This window comes from Cydia pomonella, chromosome 3 (assembly GCF_033807575.1).
Source record: "Cydia pomonella isolate Wapato2018A chromosome 3, ilCydPomo1, whole genome shotgun sequence".
NCBI classification, from domain to species: Eukaryota; Metazoa; Arthropoda; class Insecta; order Lepidoptera; family Tortricidae; genus Cydia; species Cydia pomonella.
The window spans coordinates 9460624-9485909 of NC_084705.1; the positions used below are offsets into that span (position 1 = coordinate 9460624).

The following is a 25286-nucleotide window of genomic DNA, read 5'->3' on the forward strand; positions in this document are numbered from 1 at the left end:
TTTATTGCGTTAAACAAACGATTATTACGTACATGAAAATATCCTACATGCTCCTGTCAAAATAAAAACTTTTTATTTGAATGGCTTTCAAACTTTATAGCAGTTTCTCGGCCTCAGATACAAAGTTTATTCGTATACAGAGAGATTAATTATGAAGTTTTATTAAACATTGGTTTATAAAATACAAAAAAAAATTTAAGTCATAAATTTCATACGAGTTGGTCGAGTTGTCTCAAACTCTAGTGGCGCCATCTACAATTAGCTTTCAGCCGCCTTCCTGATAGACAAAAATCGATTACCGCGGTTATAGCCCTGGGGGCCTACCGCGAAAATCGAATTTCGCAATTTGCGGGGATCTTTCTCTTTTACTCTCACTAACACGTAATTATAGTGACAGAGAAAAATGCCCGCAATTGACGAACTTCGATTTTCCCGGTAGCCGCCCAGAAGCGAAGCGTTTGAGATGTCTGTGACATCGCCTACCACAGTAAGCCAAGTGTTAAGTAAAGTTTGACGTTTTTAAATAACCCGTGCACCGTCTGGGCTGTCAAAATCGCTGCCAACTTACTAATAGGCCTCGGACCAGTCGGACCGGACTAAAGCTGCAGTCCGGTTCGCCCGTCTGTCGAAACTAGTTGTAATCTTTGGTTGTAATAGTGTCTATGGCACTATTTCTGTTTGGTTCTGCTATACTGTCAGAGTGTCAGACAAAACTCAAACGTAGTGATTATATGCTCTTTGACAAAACTAACATGTTTTGCCGTTTTCTATACTTATTTAACTTGTTTTCTGTTTTGTGCAAGTAATAATTATAGGTAGCGTTAAAAATCTTATTAAATACATACAGAAACATCTTTAGGTTGAACAAATATCTATCTAAAATGTGAAAATAATGTTAATAAAACTAGCGTTAACATTCGTTTTGTTTTAGTGGCTTTTGTTGACAGCATGTTGACAGTGTGATATAGTAACTAAGGCTATGGCGGCGGAATCCGAACCAAACCAATCAAAACCAAAAACGTTTGAGAATGGATGGATTGTCTGTCGCTCACAAAAGCGCCCGGGATTATTGTATGACTTCAACACCTTGACAGGTGAAGCGCAATGGCGAGACCCCGACGTAAGTTGTTTAGAAACTTTTTTTGCATTTAACACGATTATAAGAAGCTAAAATACATTTCTAATACATATAAAATTACTAACCATAAATGCGTAGTACTTAGCGACGATATCTCCCTCCTATTTAAACACAATAATAAGTTTTCACCTTGTTCTAATAATTCTGCGGACGTAGTATCGGTAAAACACAACTAGGATTCCATCATCCACCAATTTCCTAGTATTTACGCGTGACACACAGACATTGACAGTTATCTCTATGCCCTCATCCACCAATTTGCCGTCAGTCGGATCGACATGTTATTTGAGTACATTGGTGGAAAAAAAATATAAAATATGCCAACATGCGTGATCAAGTGTTGTAAGAATTATACAGATCGGACGAAACAAGAGATGGGATAACTTTTCATAGGTAAGTTCATCAATTATCATGTTATCGTACGTAAAATCTCGATATTTCAATTTCTGCGGAACAGAACTTTATTTTATTAGCCTACATTGTGTCCCACTGCTGGGCAAAGGCCTCCCTTGTCTTCCGCCACTCGTCACGGGCGTCATGGCTTTGTGCATGCTCACGCCAGTCGCCAAAAAATGAGTCCAGGTCGTCTCGCCATCTCGTTTTTGGCCTGCCTCTGCCTTGAGTGATCTGTAATCACCCGTTATGTACTTATAAAAGATTATTTATATAAATAGATAAATTATTGATTGCGAATTTCAAAATAATGAGATTCCCGAAAATAATGAGATTAAAGACACTTTTATGACTAATATTTGATAGGTTTACCTTTGTTATGTATATTATATTTTTGTTCAAAATCAGATATCTCTAATGTCTTTTAACAATTGATTTCATCTAATGTTAAATATTATGATTTTATAAGTGTTTGCACGGGGTGCATGTAATTTGAGTCCGTAGATATGGTGCGCATGTGTTAAGACTTATAAAAGCATATGCCTACATAAATATTTGTAATTTAGTCTATATTTGATTAAGCATGTAATGATGTCTTAGTCTCGTTAACTAGCGATTTTATGAGTTTATCTTTATTATCACAGTTCAATTCTGAATTTAATGCTAATGATCGAATATTAGACCTCGTATTTTGTAGCGAGAACTGTCATGTTATGGATTGTACGCACCCACTCGTGCCACAAGATGATCTTCACAAGGCACTTTGCATCGATCTGCCTCTTTGTTTACCTGCACCTTTAAAAATCAATACGACTTCTAAAAAAATGTTTTTTAATGCCGATTTCGATAGTATTCGAGTAGGTCTTAAGTCTGTAGACTGGGATACTACTTTTTCTTCCATGCATGACGTGGAGACTAGAGTATTATTTTTTTACGAAACCCTTAATGACTTAATTGATAAGTACGTGCCTACGCGAAACCTCACAGATGTCCATAAGTATCCACCGTGGTATAATCGTCCTCTCATAAAGCTGAGTAACGAAAAACGTAAGTATCATGAACGGTAACCTTAAAGACTATCATATTTTTTCAAAACTTAGGTCTAGACTTTAAAAAAATGGAACATGACTGTTATTTATCTTTTAACACGAAAGCAGAATTAAGAATAGCCGAACATCCAAAATATTTGTGGTCATTTGTCAAATCAAAAAAGAACACTGGTGGATATCCCCAAAACATGACTTATAAGGATCAAACTTTCACTGATGGATTTGAAATATGTGATACTTTTAATAAACATTTTCAATCAGTTTTTGTGACACCTACCCCTAATTGTAATAATTATAAATCCAGTGATTCGTTCTCAGATTTTAAAATCGACATAAACACCATCACATTCACCGATGATATGATACTTAAAGAACTACGGAATGTCAATATTAACAAGGGAGCTGGCCCCGATGGGATTCACCCGGTGTTGATTTCGCGATGTGCCGACGAGCTGCTAAAACCCATATCCAGTATATTTAACCTATCTATTAGGACGGGTGTCTTCCCTAGTGATTGGAAAAAGGCTCTAATCACACCTATACCTAAGAATGCTCAAAAAGAGTCAATAACCCAATACAGACCAATTTCCAAATTATGTACTCTAGGCAAAATACTTGAAAAAATGGTTACTCACCAACTATCTTATGTTGTGCGTACGCGCGTATCGAGCAGGCATACGCGCGAGGCAATTTCCTTACGCACAAACCGGCCAGTGTAGGCGTGCGTCGGCCGGTTTGAGCGTGAGGAAATTGCCTCGCACGTACGTGCTCGCTCGCTCGCTCTGTGTTTACCCGCCTATTGACGCATTATTTTTATTTGTTATGTCTCTCCCTTCTCGATTGATTGTACCTTTGACAGTTAATTTTTATATGGAGGAGCTGTCACGTAAATTTTTGTTCATTTTTAGCAAATTAAATTACTTGGTATATAACTTTTAGGTAATAATAATACCTTATACTAATAACTCGAAAATTTATTGATTTATTTGCAAACATTACTAACAAACGTGTCCGCAAAATGGCTCCTCGGGTGTGGTGTATGGTGATCGTTGTAACATCTATATTAAATAAATAAATATTATAGGGACATTCTTACACAAATTAAATTGACTAAGCCCCACGCCAAGTAGCTTGTGTTGTGGGTACTCAGACAACGATATATATAATATACAAATACTTAAATACATAGAAAACATCCATGACCCAGGAACAAATATCTGTGCTCATCACACAAATAAATGCCCTTACTGGGATTCGAACCCAGGACCATCGGCTGCATAGGCACGGTCACTACCCAACCCACTAGGCCAGACTGGTCGTCAAAATATTGTGCCATGGTTTGCAATAAATTATATTATTATCCCTTTATTCATCTTTCTTTAGGTTGGTTTTCTAGGATATGATTATAAAATAAAAAAATAAAAAAACAATAAATCACATTATAAAAAACCTATTCATATTATTGTTTGTGGTGACAATTTTTGTCCACCTCTCCCCTTTGGGCTTAAAGGTATGACCAATGAGTCCTTTGGCACGGATGTGATCTATTAGTTTTTTGTAAATTGGCACAGTTTTAGTAGAAATTATCATCTCATCCCTTGACACTATTTTATATGTATAGTCCTCTTTTTTCATTACTTCAAGCAGGCACTTTGTAAGCTCCTCCACATTGTCTATTCCGTATAAATAAGTTGAAGGTGGCTTGGTGATGTTTAATGTTTTATCAACTATTTCCTTGTCTTTTTCTCCATCTTGAGACTTATCAAGGTCTAGTAACTGGAAACGGTTCTCAGTGGGTATTTGATTTGCCACTGTGTGGTTAATTTGAGTCTGGATATTACTTTTTGTTTTTTGTATCTTGTGGGTAGGCATATTTTGCTCAGGAGAGCGGATTCTTTTTTGACCTGGGGCTCTTTGCCAGGGAACTGTAGTGAAGTCTACTGGTTCAACTACGGAGAGCTCGGATTGGCTCGGCTCGCATCTCTTTTCATCAGGGTGTCGGAGGTGTTTCGTTTATTTTTGGAGGAATTCTGTTTGACCCTTCCGAACTTGGTTTTAAGTCTGATGTGTCATTGTTTGGGTGGTTTGCGCTGGCGCCTACTGTATTACATCTTTCTCTGGGGTTCGCATGGAATAGTCCTTTATGGAAGACTTGTTGAACAAGTGGTTTATTTTGTTGCATGTTTTTTGTTGTTTCAATGGTTTCACTGTTTTCTTTTGTCATCATCTATTTGAATTCGTATAAACGTTACACATATTATCCGTTTTCAATCAGTATTTGGCCGAACATTATGAATTACAAGAGTTTTTTGACACAAATTTTAAATTATTTGAGGTTAGATTTGACTATGAAATTTTGTCCGTTAGTTGATACTAACACACACACACACACACTTGATACACTGATGTGTTATTTCGCACTTTTTTGAGGAATTCACTGTTCAATCACTTTACAAGGGTTTTGCTAACAATTAATTACTTATTTTTGGAATAATTCACGAAAAAAAAAAAAAAAAAAAAAATATTATTGTTCTCTTTATTCATTTAAGATCTTAGACTATTATAATTATATATTTCTGGTCAAAAAACATTCAGTCAAATATTTCAAAGTATTATTATCAAAGTGTGCTCTGTAAACACCTAGGGCCTCTAAGCTAGGGCTCCAATGATTAAGAGAAATTGCAAAGGACTACACTACAGTGTAAACTCTATATAGTGACGTTCAAGGGACCGGACGTTTTTTGACACTATAGACAGTTATCGTTATATAGAGAAATGAATACTAAAGTAAACAACGATTATAGCCAAGAAATGTCAACATTATAGGGAGTGAATCGTTATATCGAGTGACGTTATATGCCGTTGTTTACACTGTATTATAAAGATATTTTACTGAATATTATAAGTGTTTAATACAAATATACAGTCTGTATATTTGTCTTAAACTCTTATAATATTCAGTCATTGTCACTTTTAGTGCCAAGCAGGGGTCGTATACCGGTATTTTCTTTATGCAATTAACAGCCATTTTAAAAGGAAACTGTAAATACCCATTACAACCCCTGGTGCCAAGCGCCCTATTTCCAATACAAAATGTACCCCCCTAGCAGGTTCTTGGCAGTGAATGCATTGAAACATAGTTTTTTTTATATATTGTTTTTTTTTTTTTAATTACAGAAAAGTGCTCACCATACAGCCATCGTGGATAAAAATAAGGTTCCATTTGAATGTCATGAACCAACTGAGCCACCAATGGAGCCAAAAATTCGTAAACAGTCAAAACAGGGCAGCCCTGCCCCAAACATTTACAACAAACAGATTATAAATAATCAGTTTCCAGCTAAACCATTTGCGCTAGCTCCTTTTGGCAATTCAGTTTGTGCCTCATATAGCCTGATAGACCCCAACAATGTGAATACTATGAATGCCGCACCTGTGTGGGTAGGACCAACAACACCCCAAGTCATACTTGGTCCCTCACCTTTGAATCCGTTATTTACTTATGGTGCCATAGAAAACGTACAGTTTCAAAACTCATCGCTGACTTTGAGTAATAGATTTCAAGTTTTAAACCAGTTAAATACTGAATGCCCTATTGGTATGAACTTGCGAGGTGAAGGTACTAGTAACCACGAAAGTTATAGCCACCAACAGCCGCATCAAAATCATAAGCCCTGGCATCAAAGGCATCAAAGACCTGCAAATAAGAATTTACATATGCATGCTGATCTAAGAAGTAAACTGAGTAGTAGAAAAAGGCAGGACCTTAAAGCTCATGATGCTAATGGTAAGATAACTTCCAAAAAATTCCAATTTTTGTTTACAGGGTTGTTAAACTTTCATCTCAAATGTTTTTATTTTATCACTTTTCTGGGAAAGCTTTTTTTATTACTAGAAGTATAGTAGATATCTTACTATTAGGTACTCATCTTTTGTTTAACTCTGTCAGAGCTTTTGTATGTAATTGTGTAATGGCATTATTTGGTTGGTTAATAATGAAAATGAATATGGTCTTCGTAATTACAGTTGCAGTTCAACCTGAAATCAAAAAGGAAGATGCATCAGTTATTGTCACAGAAGATGAACTAAATCCAGATGATGATGATGAATGGTTGAAGGTACAATTTTCTGATATTAAGTGCAGTTGGTAAAAACTGCTTTTCTAAAATATTATTTTTAAGAACATTATTTTAGGCTAAACATAGAGTCCTATTCCTATATGTTGACCCCAAGACTCAAGGCCTAACTTTGTCCAGCCGGAGCTTGCTTTTGCTAATTCAAAATCTAAATAGAACCCCAGGCCAAAAGTATGAAAACAAGCTAAGCTTATATGACAACTAGCTGTTGCCCAAGACTTTGTTTGCGTTTATTATACATTACTAACTTTCAACCCCCTTAGGGACAAATGGAAAAATAGGGTTTAGGGAAAATTTCCCCTTAGGGGGATTTTTTTAAATTCGCTGAATCTTGTGTTGTAAATTTGTAATAGTCAGTGTCTTCCTACAAAGTTTCAAGTCCCTCGTTCACAAAAACTTTTGTTCCCGGTACTAACTAACTTTTAACCCCTTTTTCACCACCTTTGCATAAGCCTTTGAAGGTGTAGGTATATAAAAGTCGTAAGTTTTTCCCCGCGCACGTCGAGATAGATCTAAATATATTTATTTGTTACTTCCTGAGTGATTACCCAATCGATTTTGATTTTTTTTATTAAGTAATACAATTCGGAAATGATGACCATTTTGGAAACCAAGATGTTTTATAGGTTTTTGGGAGTGAGGATTTTGAAAATGTTGACCATTTTTAAATCCAATATGGTAGCCATGCACTGTGTCATAAAACTCGTCATGGATGTCGTTTTCAAAATCCTTACTCCCAAAAACCTATAAAACGTTATTCTTGACGACTTTTATGACAAAGTGTTTGGCTGCCACCTGGCACGCAAGCGATCTTTTTTTTACGTACAAAAAATACCCCCTGTCTCGAATCGATTACTGCCCATCGCTGCCGACAATTATACTGCCAGTATGTATGTGGGCGGCCGATCATAAAATCAGGCAGATCATGAAATTCCTACCATGTACTTACAATCACAAAAAGAATTTTCAAAATCGGTTCAGAAATGACGGAGATACAAGCAAAAAAAAATACAACTGAAATGAGAACTTGAAATCTAGAAGTCCGTTAAAAAGGTATTTCCGCCCGGTCACAGGCGGCTCTTAAATCATCAAAGATTTATTACACCTGTGCTGACATCGCGCTAAATACTCAGTACTTCGCGTACATTGCAATATTGATCCTATTTTCACGAATAGAAGGATGGAAATGGCATAAGCGTTGTAAGTGATACCCCTTCAAGGGATTTTTAAGCGCTCAGCAACGGGTATTAGACAGTCGATTGAACGCAGTCGTTACCCGTATTTTAAGCGCTCGATGGGGATACCGGACCAGTCCCTACATCTGACTGTACAAGTATTATAATAACAATTCATTTTATAAGGCACATACTGATGGTGAAGGAAGAGAGTTGAACATGGACATCGAGAGCTTTTGGGAGTTGGCTGACATTTGCACAAGTCGCGACTGCTGTTATATTATACCCACCACAAGAGTGCTGCTGAACAACATGAGATTTTTGACCAGTCTTGTGATATCAGGTTAGTAAGCTACTTATAATTATTAGAGTACAAAGTTTTTAGGATCAATGGTTTGCATGTTGATGGCATGGCCATCTTCTTTTTACAAGCTTTTTATTTAACTTCTGTTAGTATGTTAGTGTGGGTCAAATCTTGGATGCAAAATTTAACCCACTTCCCGATTTCTGATTGAGTTGAAATTTTGCATACATATGTAAATCGGATGACAATGCAATGTTATGATTACATGGAATTTTGTGATAAATCATCGCAAACTACTTGTGTTTGGGGTTGTTAGAATTGTTTCGATGAGTATTAGTTGCCTGTGGAAAGAAAAGTACAGTCAGAGATGAAAGCTCGTACCAGAAATGATTATTAAAAAAAAAAAAATTACTTAGCCTATTAAAGTGTCCCACTGCTGGACAAAGGCTTCTCCCGTTGATCTCCACGATTTCCATTAGTATGCTTTTTCCGACCAGATGCTGAGTAAGGCGTTAATAACCGTCTAGTCACTAATATTTAACCATATAGGTATTTATGCCATAGCCAGATAATAGGGCGGTGTCAGACTAGCGCATTTTTCTGCGCGTATACTGTCGCTTCGGCGGTAAGAGCTTACACGCGCGTTACTTTTCCCAAAATTTGGTCTAAACGAGATTACACGGGCGTATGCGTACGCTCGTATGAAACGATTAGTCTGAACTAGCTCTTAGCATAGTGAAGTGATATTAATTTCCAAAACTGGTTTTTATTTATTTTTGTCCGTTTTGATTGACACGCGGAACAAAACTGGTGCACATGCAGATAAATTACCACGCGCATCAAAATTTAAATTTCGTATTCTGCCTCTGAAAAATATAAAGAAATTTGAACCTCTATGCAATTCTAATGTAAGATCAAGTGTCTTCAATTGTATATCTTGAGTTATCAACTTCTCCCGTCGTATACGGATATATAGGCAGTTCGGTCGGTCGGTATCATACGATCGTGGCGCTTGAGAATGCCAAAATGCCGACCTATCTGGCGAATAATACAAAAGAAAAAGCCACACATTTTTAAATGGATACCATGTGACTGCAGACAATCGTCTCCGGCTGTTGACGCCGCGCGACGTGGTGCGTACGCTGCGTTGCGCTGCATTCTCTAGCAACGGTCGCTTGGCGGACTACGCGAGCCGCGCGAGGACGTTCGCCATTCGCCAGATGAGTAAGTAATATGTCTGAGCCTGTAGACCTTCGTCTCCGGCTGTTGACGCCGCGTGACGTGGTGCGCTCGGCGGACGCTCTGCAGCGCGGCCTTCTCCAGCAACGGCCGCTTGACGGACTACGCGAGTCGCGCGAGGACGTTGGCCATTCGCCTGATTAGTAAATATGTCTGTGATTGCACGCTGTCGCCTTCGCACAAGTTTTTACCCAATTCACAATTTTTTTGGTATTTTTTGTGCATGATTACTCAAACTTTAACCATTAGGTAAGTTTTCATAACTTTTTAGTAAACAAGATATTTATATACCTTCGTGCTGTGAAATCCCGCGGAGGGGGAAAAAATGTGAGAGTCAGAATGGCGGGTGTACCTAAATAAAAATAAATGAAAAGCATACCATATTTTTGTACCTAATTTGTACTATTTTACCTCCGTTAAAAAAAATTGTACCTCACGGTACATAAAGTTATCATCAAAAAACAGTACACCTGCCATCCTGACAGTCAGAATAGCGGGTGTACTTTATTACGCTATGTTCCCGTGGTTATTGATAATAAATTCTATAAAAGCCAAATTTTTGTACCTTTTTTGTTCCTTCATATTCAATTATAATATAAGCCATTTTATTTGTGGTTTCCAAGTTTTACTCATTTTTTATTTTGCTTGCTATTACAATTTCGCAGGTGTCATCATTTTTCAAGTTATCGATCTCATTTTTAGGAAAAAACGCTAAGGTACAATTATTTTTATTACGCCAGAAATTAGTACCTTTAATGTTTAATCTGTTAAGTTCAAATAACTCGGAAAATCATGTCTTAAAAATGATTTTACTTAGGAAGATTTCTTTGAACTGGCGCCTAGCCTTTTTTAAGACATGATTTTCTGAGTTATTTGAAATTAACAGATCAAACATTAAAGGTACTAAATCCTGGCTTAATAAAAATAATTGTACCTTTGCGTTTTTCTTAAAAATGAGATCGATAACTTGAAAAATTATAACGCCTGCAAAAGTGGTATGGTTAGGTACAAAAATATGGTATGGTTTTCATTTAATTTTATTTAGGTACACCCGCCATTCTGACTCTTACAAAAAAATTTCCACATCTGGCGGCCTCCAATTTGCACATTTTGCCACACCTAAAACTTTGTTGACGATACTGATCACTTGTAGCCTGTCCTTGTCCAGGCTACACCTGTCCTTTTCTAATTATCTCGCATTGTTATATGTTAGAGCAGTTCAGAACCAATTTTCGGCAATCAATATCCATTAACACAGAGCGCCTAAATATTGTCCCGCAGCGGGAGGCTTGCAGATGTCGTAATGTTTTTTCCTGGCAGGAGCGGGAGTACGCCATATGTCCATGAGCCATGAGCAAAATGGCGTTTTCCAGACTAAGGGATAAGATAGAAGAATAATACACTTGCCAATTTTATAACCTGTGCTTCATGTAAAAATCTTGAAAATGTATGATTTGCACATTTGCAGGGAAATTTCCTGACAATGTAAAGGACGCACCCAATGTTAAAGCTTGTTTGGAATTGATTGCCCCGAATATACACGTGGTAAGTACACAAATATAACCGTGATATATTAACCAACCCCCTTATTGAATAAACTTTACAAGACCTGATTAGTTTATTTAGTTGTATCCCTTTCTTACAAATACATAAGTAAAAATGTTGAATCAAGACATCAGACAATTATTAGGTAATTGAGGCTTTGATATATTCAATATTCATTATCTACGAACATAACCTATGTAATGATTTTGATTTTAGGTCCGTCTTGTCGACGAAAAAGATATGATAAATCAAGAAGGTATCAATGATGGTACAATTACAGTTTCTGAACTGAAGCAGTATTTAACTCGAAATTCAACCCCGAAATCAGCACCTGTCCCCAAAATGCAGACTATCTGCGAAAAAATTAAAATAACAGTACCAAATGCCAAGGACAAACCTGAGAGTTCAACACGAGTAGTAGAACCCCGAATCCAAGTAGAAGAGAGCTTAGAGAGCTCTAGTATATGTAATTCAACTACGAACTCAACCACTGTAGAATCTCCAAGACCCGACACTGAAAAAACTGGGCAAAAAGAGATAGAAATCCAAACTAATCTACCATCACCGCCAGGAAAGCGAACTGCAAACGCGTGTGTACAGACAGATTTAGTTTTTACAACACCGACGTTTGAGATAAACCCAAATAAAAATAAAACCAGCGAAGCGGTTAATACCAATGAAGAGTTAAGTGATAAGCAGACAAATTTAAATTTCACATTGTCAGAAATAGGGCACAAGGAAATTAAAGCCAGTGCTATAGAAGATACGGATGCGGCTCCTAATAATGATAAAGCAACCACAGCAGCGCCACGAAAAATCAGACTTAAGAGGCTACAAAATTCAAATACTAGCGCTAACACAGAGGAGAAAAAGCCATTCAAATGGCGCAAGAGAAAGAACACCCAGCAAGCAACGGTGGTCGAACACGAACAGGGCTCTCTAAATAGCAACATCAATACATCTTCTTCCACCAGCCACTTAACCCAAGAAAATAATGACTCCTTGGATAACTGCAAGTTTAGCGACGTAAGTGCTGAGGAGAAGGTCGATGAATCGTTTACCTCGGGTGTGATTTCTAATTCCATTGATTCCGAAAAGCAATCAATCCAAAATGAATTGAACACGGACCAAAGCATTGTAGTTTATGAGGTCACAAGTGATTCTATGGCAGATCGACTTATCTTGAGGAGCGATGAGTGGATGTCACGGTTCGTGCAAGTAATGGAAGAAGTTCTTTCTCAAGTGCTTCTATTGGACCCGTCTTTTAATGATGCGACTTTGCCTCCGCCGTGGACTTTTTACGAGGCTACGGTATGCGTTAGACGGAAATTTGCAAAAGAACGAAAAATCGTCTATGCCGCAGAGAAATTGGCTATGTTCCTTTTGAAAAACAACGATGATAGAGGTAAGTCAGGAAAAATGCATATATTTAATTTGTTCTAATTATGTTAATTGAAGCCGCACGTTTTATAAATAAAATAAGTAATGTTTATGTCTGTATGCTTCAGGGAACATAGTGACAAAATTAAGCCCTACGGATTTCATGGAAATGTACACCTTTGGCGTAAATTTAGTCAACAAACTGCAGGTACGTGAAACTTTTCTCAAGTGTAAAGGAATTGTATCGTTTAACTATTAATACAGAGGTACATTGGAGTAACTTCGAAATCTGGTTAATAATGTTAATATCTACTGAAGTAGATTTAATTGGGGATATTACGCAAAACTCTGCGTAGGGGGCGTCTCTAGCACATACTGAGGACCTAACGCGAAACACGAAAATCGAAGTTTCGTTATCTGCCTCTCTATCACTCTTGCATTATAAAGAGGCGGATAACGAAATTTCGATTTTTGCGTTTCGCGGTAGGCCTCTGTAAACAAACCGCCTTGATGCATCAATGTCATAGTGAAAACTTCTGAAAAATCTGTTTAAGGCATAGGATGTTTAAGTTACTCTATGGTTTAGAATATGTGATAGTGCTGCTCTCTGGCGGCAGAACATTGCAGTAAGTCTCCCTATTAAACCACTTCATACTTTGGCAACACTTACACTACTGCAACGGCAACGCTTATCAAGCATTTTTCTTACTGTTGCAACAATAGAAAGAGCTTCTAGTTTAGTAAAAATTAGCAATTTCAAAATTATCCCGCAATCGAAGTTATCCCAATGCATCTTACATAAATTTGAAAAGCACTGATTGGCTTTTGAGATTCTAACCAAATATTTTTAATAACATAAATTTGTCTTTGAAGTAGTTTGTGTAGTCCGTATTTTTTAACTCCCGACGCAATATAGAGGTGTTATATGCTTGACGCCAGTGTCTGTCTGTCTGTGGCATCGTAGATCGGACCGGAGTAGTTACCACTGGTAAAAGGTGGGATTTTTTTTCCCAGTAGTTACCACCAAAATTTGTTTAACATTCAATACTAATAAAAACAGTATAAATATGAAGGTCCTTTATCAATAATTAATTAAACGTCGAATTAATTATAAGTTAATTAGTTATTCGTTTCATTATAAGTCGAATACTGTTTCAGTAAATTGCCTTAAAAGTGATAAAAAAATCGGTCTTTGACTGATTTGTTTGTTCGTTCGTGTAATTGTGACGTTATTTATTGAAAAGGACTTTATTATCGATGGCGCTTACGCCATTATCAACGATGCTCCTATACAAATACAACGCTGCGCTACGCAGTGTGGCGTAAGCGCCCTTGACAAACGATCCAGGTTTCATAGATAACGTCACAATTAGCTCAATTTACAATTATAAGATTTTTTTATACTACATAGATGGCATGGCAGCGATCGACATCTAAATCAAAGTGTTTTGTTAAGATTTAGTTAGTTGAAAACGTTTTCTCCTGAAATAGACTTTCATAGAAAAAATACCTTTATTTCGCTAGGATCGCAAAGCTATTTTTCGCTCTTAATTTATATTGGTATTTTTTTCCAGTCTGTGTTGAACGATTGTGAAGATGTGCACATAGCATGTCAAACATTATCTCATTTGCTAAACGACATTCGGGAGCCCAATTTAGACGAGTCCTGTGATATGGAAACATTCAATTACGACGAGCCAAACCACTCGCCTAATTTCAGCGAAGCAGTAACAGGTAACCATTATTAGATAATTTTACAAAGAAAAATTTAACAAACCGAGACTTTAAACACAGACATCTGGATGACCAGTAACCCCAACTACTTGAACAGCCTCCTGAGTCCCAAAAGCCCTTATTCCAAGATGTTATTTTAACCTTAATTAAATAAGACAAATTCAGTAATAAAACGAAACTTCTGGGACTTAGAATAGGATTCATGGATTCATTTAGAATAAATATTAATAAATCCCTCGGCTTGTAACCTTAAATGCTTCTTGTAATCGTTTTACGAGTACGTGTACAATCTACTGTTGCTGGATTTTAATAATGAAAATCAACCTTTGTGCATTCTGACAAGGTTCATTTGACGCGCCGCGCACGATTGGCGCGTTCAAAGTATTTACATATAAATAAATATTGGACATTCTTACACATATTGATTAAGCTCCACAGTACGCTCAAGAAGGCTTGTGTTGTGGGTACTCAGACAAAGATAAATATAATATATAAATATTTAAATACATAGAAAACACCCATGACTCAGGAACAAATATCTGTGCTCATCACACAAATAAATGGATTTTAAACCAGGATCATCGACTTCATAGGCAAGGTCACTATCTACTAGGCCAGACCGGTCGTCAAAATATTGTATTATTAATATTATTATATGTTATATTCCATACAATAACAGTTTGATTTAAATCTCATTTTTATACAGATATGTCGACAATAATCTCAGGCTTCCCACCTATGTCAGTCAACAACAAATCTAGAAACAAAGAGAAAAGCCAGTCATGCAGCAACTCTCCAGCAAGATATAGTCTAAGGTCCGGTCGTTCTGAGCAGGTTCGTGGATGCAATACCTTTTTGCTTAATCAACGTAACCCTTTTCCAGGCATAGTACGATTTATCGACCACATACGCGCCATTAGAATTTCAACTTTAGCATTCCGGTTTAAGGTTCAAATTAGATTACACTTTCAGGAAATGTTACTTGTCTTCAAATGAATCATCAAAGCTGGATTAAATGGAATATATTTGGATTTTTTGGGAAAACCTTGTAGATTGCTGTGGCCTGGAAAAGGGTTAACAAGTATTTTTATTATTGTGTATGTCGATACATCGGAAGTTGATTATTGACCAATGTCTTCGCATCGGACGGCTAAGTTGCTTTGCTGAATGTCCAATGTCCATTCAATGTTAACATTTTTTCTCTTATTCCAACTTTTATATGTTTTTTTTTCAGAAGAAGAAACAGGAGGAAGAACAGACACAGACTAATGCTGTATGTCATGAAAACAAAAAATATACTTTGTTTTCTAGTCTTGGACTGCAAAAAAGGGAGATCAAAGTGGATAGTAAAATTACTAAGACTATTTCTAATTATCCTAAAGACCAACAACCTAAATCACTTTCACCTTTAACGCCAACACTTGAAGTTTCCGAGATATCCCAAGGCCCAAAACCAAAGATTGTTAGAAATTTTAATGTATGTCCCGAATTTGAGATAAAATTAAAGGACAAAATCTGTAGTAATGCTACTGACAATAATGTTGATAATGATTCCCTCGAAGTTGAATGTGTAGCTGAGAATTTTATGCCAGAAAATGTGGGTTTTGCAGAAGACGTTGATTTTTCAAAGGACAGTTTCACCAACGATAATTTTTTTTACTATGAAGGTGCCATGTCTGAGACGACGAAAATGAATGTTGACCTGAACTATACATATATACAACCGCCCAATGCTGATTGCAAATTGAAACAGGTTCTTAGGAGAATAACGTACAAATACCGCAGATGGTTAATAGATCTGCAAACATTCTGGTAAGTACTTCTTTAACCCTTGTAATAAAATTACAATACCTTTACATTACTATAAAACATTTATTGAAAAAATCCTAGTAGCTACCACCAACTCGCTTTGGTGGTAAGTTGATAACTATTGGAAATAAAAAGTTAGGTATTTTTATTAGAAGTTATCGTACACTCACAAGATTTTGGTGGAAACAAAAAAAAAACAGGTGATCAAAAAATTCTCAGTTTATACCATTGGTATAAACTGGTATTATAACAACTTAGCTCTTCAAGTAGCATAAGTCATTTTTGAGTTGTTGGAATTTTGATTTAATTTCAATTAATCAAATTTTAAATTTAAATGACGTAAATTTATATGTGTGTTTATTTCAGTGAGGCTACAAATGCTACCTTAAAAAGTCCAGATTATCAGCAACAGGATTACAAAGCTAACATGATAGAAAAGATCACGCAAGTTGGTGAACACGCGAACAGTGTGTGTCACCGATTGAAATGGTACGTACCATTTCTAATTACATAATTATTTTATTTTATTTATTAGGAGAACAAACAGAGTAAAATGTACATAAGGTTCTATTAAAAACTAACTTACACGTAAAACATGCATTTTCCTCCACGACCGTCCTCACCGAGATACACAGTCCAGTTCAGTTTACTTATTCTAATTATGATATGAATATCTATTTTCTATTGGCACAAACTATTGCATGTTGGTAAACAAAAACAAACAAATTATAGCATCTTATGTGTAAAGGCTATATTTACAAATAACAATTATTGGATTTATATTTTTGCAAGGAAAAGAAAAGGTAATCTAATTAACATATGATGTGACTTATTAACTATCAGTCTTCTGGGATTATTCCAAGGATTTGCTTTTTAAATTGAATTTTGGTAGTGTTAAAGATTCGACTGAGACGAGGCTTTTATTGTATGTGTCGCAAATGCGACGCAGTGGCGCTCGCACCCCAGCGTTGGTGGGGAACGTGGGCACGGCGAACAGGGCCATAGAGCGCGCCCCGCTCCGCGGCACCCGGAACCGCATGAGTTGTAGCAGCTCGCTGCTGTTGTACTCACTCCTACATATATTGTAAAGTACCATAGCATCTGACATTATTAGTCGCGTTGACAATGATTATACTTTGTAGTGACTTAGCAAGTGTTTGTACGGCATGCTCTTTCCTGTAAGTCTCTTATGCATGATTCTCAGAAATTTCTTTTGTACCATTTCAATTGCATTAGAGTATTTGGCATAAAGAGGATTCCATACAACTGACGCATACTCTAAATGTGGTCTTACTAACGCTTTATAAAGCAGTAGGTTTGTATCCGCCTTTTTAAATACCTTAGCCGACCTGATGACAAAACCTAACATCTGATAAGCTTTACGTACTATTTTATCTATATGCCCGCTAAAATGTAGGTTTTCATCAAATATTACACCAAGATCCCTAGCTGTTTGTACTTTCATTATTCGTGTTTGACCTAATTTATAGTTAAAGTTTATGAGTCTTTTCTTATTTTTGTAAAAGTAATTTGCATACATTTATTAGCCGCCAATTGCAACTTATTGAGTTCGCAGTATTTATAAAATGTGTCTAAGTCTTTCTGGACCAATTTGGTATCACTTTCATTTTTTATTACTTTATAAATTTTTAGGTCATCTGCAAACAATAGGAAACTACTATTCTTAAAGCAGTCTTTTATATCATTAATAAACATACTGTATAGCAAAGGCCCTAAAATTGAGCCTTGAATTACTCCGGACGTCACATTGGCAAGGTTAGACCTAAATCCATTAATAACTACGACTTGAGTTCTATTTGTCAAATAAGAGGCAAACCAACGCAATAGATTACCACGGATTCCGTTAAATGCTAGTTTTTTAAGAAGATATACGTGGTCTACTTTATCGAAAGTCTTGCAAAAGTCGGTAAAGATAACATCTACTTGTTCTCTTTCATCCATAGACTTGAATAGAAAGTCAGTATAGTGTAATAAATTCGTAATAGTAGATCTATTTTTCATAAAACCATGTTGTTCAGGTAGTATACTAGGCTAGATTATAGGATAGATGACGTCATGAATCAACCCTTCAAATACTTTAGGTATAATAGATTGTACTGAGACAGGTCTATAATTGGCTACCTGGCATTTTGGACCCGATTTATGTATAGGCGTCACATATGCTATTTTCCAGCGTTCAGGAAAGGTTCCGTAGTTAAGGCATTTATTAAAAATTATGTAAAGCGGAGTAACTAATGCTGTAGCGGTGTTTTTTTTATAAAGAAAGGACTAATTTTATCTGGCTCCGCACCTTTATTAATATCTAAACTTTTAAGTTTTTAAAGTATGTGACCACTTCTTAGTTCAATATTTGTTATGTTTTTTGCTTCTTCTAACGAAGGTATACAGTCTAATTCACTATAATCAATATTACCGCGTGGCTCAAACACCGACTGAAAGAAACCTGCGAACATTGCGACTACCCCTTCTGGGGTGTTAGAAACCTTCTCGTTGTAATACATCGTGGCAGGATAACTTGAAGGGTTCTTTTTTAGTGTTGTAATATATGACCAAAAAGCTTTAATATTACTTTACAGTACATATGGGGCTACTTTATAGCACTAGTGCGAGAAGTTGCATATTATGTTACTGTGTCGAACATTTAAAGGGCCATATGTACTGTAAAACGTTGTACGATACATGTGCGAATAGGTAATTCGCAACTCGTGTCGATTTAAAACACTCCCTTCGGTCGTGTTTTAATTTATCGCCACTCGTTTCGAATTTCCTATTTTTCGCACTTGTATCGTAATGTACTATTTAATACTTTGTTCGGTATTTTTAATGTATGTGTTAAAACATTCAATTAATAATATTTTACTTCTTTTTCTAAGCAAAGAGAACTCAGCATAGTCTACCGCAGAATTATATATTTTCCAACGCCGCCATAGTTTTTTTTTCCTATTTAGGGTATTTTTTAAAGCCGGAGAAAACCACTTCGGTGTATTTTTACTAATTATTTTTTTTAATGGCACATACTTATCTATAATATTGTAAATGATTGTATAAAATTTATCTAATGCTGCTTCGGGTTGTAGATCCTGAAGTTCGACCTGCCAGTCGATTTTATTAATTATTTCTGAGATTTCACTATAGTTAGCCTTGCGAAAGTTATATATAACTACGGGTTTTTTTGGAATACAATTAGTTGGGACGAGATCTATATTCAGTTCAAGGGCAGGGTAATGTCTGTCGATATTTGATAATTCGATTTCCGGAATCGAAGTTAAACATTTTTTATTACATAATATTAAATCTAATGTTCGATTGTTAATATTCTTACTCATATTATACTGATGTAGTCCTAACATTTCAGTCATGTTAATGAGTGCCGCAGCGCAGGGGGGGATATAGATACCATTGATTACCATTTTATAGCCGGGGATACACACCTCAGGGTAAATTTCTTCGATTAAGTTAGATTCCCACTCGGATCGGCGCGAGGCTAAAATACTAGATCTTACCGCTATCAGAACTCCGCCGCCGCCCTTCTTCGCCGTGCCCCGCAGGTCCCTGTCGCGCCGAAACACGTTATATGCATTGCTATCAAACAATTCCGCGTCCCGAGTATCGTCTCTTAGCCACGTCTCCGTCAACACTATAACATCATAATTACACTGTAATAAGTTTAAACGAATATCTAGTATTTTACTTTTAATACCACCGCAATTTTGATAGTACAATCTTAAATAGAAAAGTTTATTCGTGGCAAAATAAAAGATGAAAATAAGCAAGCAATTCATAATATAACAGAACATATAACTCATATAAGCCACGAAGTGGTCTCGACTCAACAGTGTCAGATTAAATAATACCTCCGAAATTTATTTGTTAAAGGTTGATAAGATGAATAACATTTCTAAACGCTGGACTAATCAAAACTGTGTCATCTAGTAGCGCGTTGAAAACTGTAAGAATACTAAGAACCATCTCTCCACAAACCCATCTCATCATCTCTTTATTAAAATAAAACCGGCCAAGTGCGAGTCGGACTCGCACAGGAAGGGTTCGGTACCATTATCTATAAAAACGGTCACCCATTCAAGTACTGACCCCGCCCGACGTTGCCTAACTTCGGTGATGGGATGAGAACCTCGAGATTGGAAAGAAATATTTATTTCATTCTGTTTTTAGTATTTTTTGTTATAGCGGCAACAGAAATACATAATCTGTAGAAATTTCAACTTAGACACAGACTATGTATCTGTGTCCATCGATGGCATTGTACCACTTTAAACTTAAACCGCCCCTCTTTTTTCATTGGGGGTAAATTATTTCTGTTTAATGGGTGTAATAAGTTATTAACTTAACATTTTCAGTGCCATGCACCCTTTTTTGGCAGTGAATGTATTGACATATATATATTTTGTCTTGCTATCTGAACTATTGAAAATGCGCTTTGGCATTCATATACAACTTTTTATATATTTTGTCTGCAGTATATTGAAACGCGATCCCAGTGTAACGAGTAACAAATTCCGCGATATGTTGAAGAGTTACGGATTCATTGATTTTAATATGAGCGACACACAGGTGACTGATTATCGGTAAGTAAAATAAACGTGTGAATAGTGCAAATGCGTTCGTAGAACTCATAGGCATATGGGTCAATATGTAAGTGATATTGAAACACCAAAACGTCCAGAACAACCTCGAAATCGCTAAATAGAAACGCTTGCTCCATTACTAAACAAACTAGTGGGGTTTTTTTCTTAGATTTTGCACCTCTCCTATAGTCAATAACTTTTTGTGGCGCTGTAGGTGTCGTTGGGAGATGCGGCGTTGCCGGATGCAGTAAATGATTGACCAATGCACGGCGGCGGGTCCTATGTAGTCTGTATTAAGGTCCATTTTACCCGGGCGGACTCGGGACCGCTTGGCCACGCTCACGCCCGATTCCGCCGTGTGTGTGCATTAAGCTTAAGACAAATATGTGTTTCGAATTATACGGCGAATGGAGATCACGACATTATACGCCTTGTTTTCAAAAGTTGTAGTTTGACAATTCAGCTATCACAAATATTTCTTAGACTTAACCCCACCTCCAGTAATTAACTTTATTTTAAGGCAACAATACCTTCGAGCAACACCGGCTTCCGCCACGTCGGAAGGGTGGAGCCCAAGCGATAACTCACCGTACAAATCGTTCTGCCATTTTTTGCGGAGGGAAACGTGCACACAGCACTTCTCACTCACTACATACAAAATCCAATCTGTTATGACGACACAAATGACACACGTCAAAGACAAATCTTGCACACCTCGATCTCTTTTTGTGTATGGACGAGTCACAACATGCACCGCTATAGGTACAGTTGTACCTATGCTTCGGTAGAGGGGAAATAGTACGAATGCCGTCTCCCTTCCCGGCGTTGCTCGAAGAACAATACACAATAGCAACGGTAGATAGTCCTCCACATCGATTTCGATGACGGCGACCTCAGCAATCAAGGGTTTTTCCTCTTATGAGCTCTTATATGGCTGGCCAGGCCAAACTTTACAGTCCAATCATTGAAGAGTTTAGTACATCTATGTGACCTATGTGTACCATAATTTTGCCCTGTTTTCGGTTCCAGAGAAGAGATTGCGAAGTATTTGGAGCTAGCGGAACGACTATTAACATGCGTGTCCCGACTTGTCGAAGCTGTCAAGGCGAAATGATGGAATTTTCATTGTTTACTACATGGGTCATATTTGTGGTCATGCCATGTTTACTACTGTATGGGTCGAGCTCTGACCATGAATCGAAATTGCTCGTGGGCGACGACACTAGCCCACATCCTTTTAAATAATTGTGTGCCAGAGATGTGCTATACGGAATTCGTAGGGCGAAAACCTGGAATCCCCGATTTTGTACAGAAAACCAGTATCGGGAGCACACCCTAGTTCTGCCTAGTGCGATTTGCGACTTGAGGGCCAGTGTTGTCACCCCAGTCTAAGGACCTAGTCACTTGCATGTGCATTGTTTGGAAAGTAATGTGTGCCACTTAATTAATATAAAGCGAGCTGGAAAAGTGTATTTCCCACTTTATGAATGAATTCAATTCACAAAGTGGGTATGCAGTTGTGTGTACTTGATGTGGAATCTTTATATTTACTTATGCGTGGCGTGCTAAAGTGGATGTATTTTATAGCCGTCTCTAAAGTTATGTAATATTTTATCCCACACATTTTATTTTTGTTAAAAATTTTAAATGTATAAAACTATAATGTGATGTTAAGTGTAATTATAATGGGACAATATGTGTATGAAATATTACAGGTCCCATAATATTGTAAGAGTACTAATTATTGTACTGAATATAGAATACAGCTAAACTAGCGAGGTGTTCAAAATGGTCTTCACGCAGTCTTATTCTTCCAACAATAAAAAAATGGTTGTCTGGAAAGTCGGTTTACGGAAGAGAATTTTGCGTGATAACGTCATAAGAAAACATTCATGAAAAATTGCATACTTTTATGTATGAATTGAATTTAATTATTATCACTGAATTATCATTATTTTGTATCATTGAAAGAAGGAGTTACCATAGAGATCTGTCCACAACGTGGCCGTAACGTTACCATGGAAATCTGTCCACAACTTTTTCGTGCATGCTACCGGTGTTCATCAATTTATAAGACGTTATCACGTCAGTATATTCAGATCATTTTGATCACCTCGCCCGCTTTGCTTCTACTAGTTTTGCTGTTGACTTAACATGAATGCAAAGCTGATACAATGAAGGCCATAAAAGGCTTTTAAATTTCATTGATGTAATCAAGAACCATCCGAGGGTAGGACTTGGGCTGGGGGGCTTATTTCTGCATATTCGGCCGTTTCACGAAGAAAGGACGCCACGAGCAATTTCGTACATTGGCCTGCCATGTTTTTATCTCTTTCTAACGCGCGTAATTATAACGATGGCACGCCCATGATGCTTGCGGTCAATAACACTGTGCGAGCGGGACAGGAATGTAATTATTCGCGTTCGATAGAGAACATTAGGCGCGTCCATTTACGATATTCCTTCTGCTAAGCGTCCTTTCTTTATGATTGCGCGCTTTGACGGAAAAAGTATGTCAAATATCAAATATCAAACATTTATTCAGCAAATAGGCCACAGGGGCACTTTTACATGTCCATTTTTACAAACAATAAATTAAAAAAAAAAACAATTACAAATATCGAATCTATGAAATAATAAATACTTTATTAGAGATGTATACTGCCTCTAAATGTCAAATTACACAAAAAAAACAATGATAAAAATATATAATGTCAGCATCAGTTACCGTACCATCAGTTACAGTCATTACAGTCGCCGTAACGACATCATTGACAAAGGTTGCCAAGATTGGAGTAATTTCCATTGTCCGTCGTACCTTACCACCTCTTCTTAATTTTTATGCCAAAATGTAAAACGTCCCTCTTCTTTTTCCGTTCCGTTAGTCAACTAGGAAACTTATAGTTTCGCCAAGTCCGTCTGTCTGTCCGTCCGCGGGTTTGCTCTGTGATCGTTAGTGCTAGAATGATACAAAAATCATGCATGGCGTCAGAACGGTAAAATAAAAACTACAAAAAAAAACTTTTTTGGGACCTTTCAAAACTTTTTAAAACCATTTTTTCGCTTTAACCCAATGGTGTGGCGCAGGGCCCTTACTTTTCATGCCATTGACGCAAAAATGACGTAATTTAACATACAGGGAGTTGTTTTACAATACTACAAATTTAGATAACTTACTTATTGACGGGTATCAAAATAAATACTTGTTACGAGAATAAAAGCTTGTTACACTGTTAAAAATCAAAAATATGTATTATTTAATAAATTAATAATCTATTATTTATTTGAGTGACAATAAGATGAAAGTCAGTTAGACGTTTCTGTACTGATTGTCAAGTATATGATAACTTACCTAAAGAGGTTGATAAATGATTAATTATTACGAAAATATTAATTGGAATCATACTCTATGTAGCGTGACGTCATTTTTCTGTCAACGGCATGAAAAGTACGGGCCCTGCTGTGGCGTATCGTTGCCATCATTGGATAGGTCTTTCAAAACGAATAAGGGTCTCCAACAACATTTTTTAAAATAAAGTGAATATTTTTCGAACTCCCTTATGCTTGTAATGTACATGATACTAATAGCCGCCGTTTAGCCCATTCTAGCAGAATGGTAACTACGGAACCCTATAATGAGCATGGCCCGTTTTACTCTAGGCCGATTTTTATTTCCAAATATGTTATACTAGGTAATAAACTAACGTAAAGCCCCTCTTGCAGTTCATATCCATACTAGAAATTTGTAGCCAGACCGAGACAAGTCTGCAACGATATTGATAGCATACGCAGTGCAAGTGTTATTTCTACGTCGTTCAAAGAAGTTTCACTGTTATTATATTATATTATTATTACCTCAGATCATATCTTATATCTATGATTATTACATTGCAAATATTCAGTTTGTTTACTCCTGTACCACTAATAATTAAAATGTCATGGCAATATTAGAAATGTATTTATTAATTTATTAAATAGTATGTATTATATCAATTACATGCGTTTTTGTATTTACACGTGTACCTACATACAAGAAGGGCTTTACTTGAGCATGTTTTATCGTTATTTTTTAAAACTTAGTTATATAAAATTATAAATGTTGACTTGGTGAGTCATTTTTATATTGTGTTTTTGTATTATATTTAATTGTAAGAAGGTCAAGTTAGGCTCTTTATAATAATATGTAATTGTAGGTATAGTTGACATTTAATAAACATCACTGCGTTTTTTTAACACTTGAGAGCTTATCTTATGAACCTACCGCTACCGCTAATAATAAATAATAGCAAGTAACAAAAACTGCGTATAAAAAGCTACCATCTTCTCTGTATCATGTTTCATAAGCGCACGCACTTGCAAGGCTGAAATCGCAAGAAATTAATAGCAGTGCGTTCTAAGTCAAACAGGTGAAACTAGGCAATTTTGCCTCCAGGGGTATCTTTGCCCAAAAACACATTTTTCAGCAAATTATTTAATGTAGATAAATAACAGTGATGAACAGTTATAGAGTCTGGCTAGCCAAATATTGTCGACAGATTTTCCGTGTTGAATCACCAATCGTCTATGATTTAAAAAAACCTAAAGGTTGTTGTGAATTTATGTCATTCATTCATTTTTGACGACCAGTTTGGCCTAGTGAGTAGTGACCCTGCCTACGAAGGAAGGCATTTATTCGTGTGATGAGCATGGATATTTGTTCCTGAGTCATCGGTGTTTTCTATGTATTTAAGTATTTATAAATATTTATATCGTTGTCTAAGTACCCTCAACACAAGCC

General features: G+C 36.5%; 1 protein-coding gene across 3 annotated transcripts; it reads left to right on the top strand.

Moving 5' to 3' along the window:
* Positions 1–707: 707 nt before the first annotated feature.
* Positions 708–24744, top strand: LOC133516007 (uncharacterized). Of its 3 annotated transcripts, XM_061848675.1 has the most exons (15): positions 708–815; positions 932–1120; positions 5758–6367; positions 6607–6698; positions 8078–8234; positions 9294–9419; positions 10903–10979; positions 11196–12384; positions 12488–12567; positions 13934–14093; positions 14800–14927; positions 15328–15905; positions 16269–16391; positions 20402–20509; positions 21539–24744. In XM_061848675.1, exons 2-15 carry the CDS (start codon positions 980–982, stop codon positions 21621–21623), a joined length of 3654 nt encoding a protein of 1217 aa, XP_061704659.1. In that variant the 5' UTR covers positions 708–815; positions 932–979; the 3' UTR covers positions 21624–24744. The 3 variants fall into 3 exon arrangements, with proteins under 3 accessions (XP_061704659.1, XP_061704658.1, XP_061704660.1); XM_061848674.1 differs by lacking the exon at positions 708–815 and having other exon boundaries at positions 822–1120; XM_061848676.1 differs by lacking the exon at positions 708–815 and having other exon boundaries at positions 822–1120; positions 15331–15905.
* Positions 24745–25286: the final 542 nt, after the last annotated feature.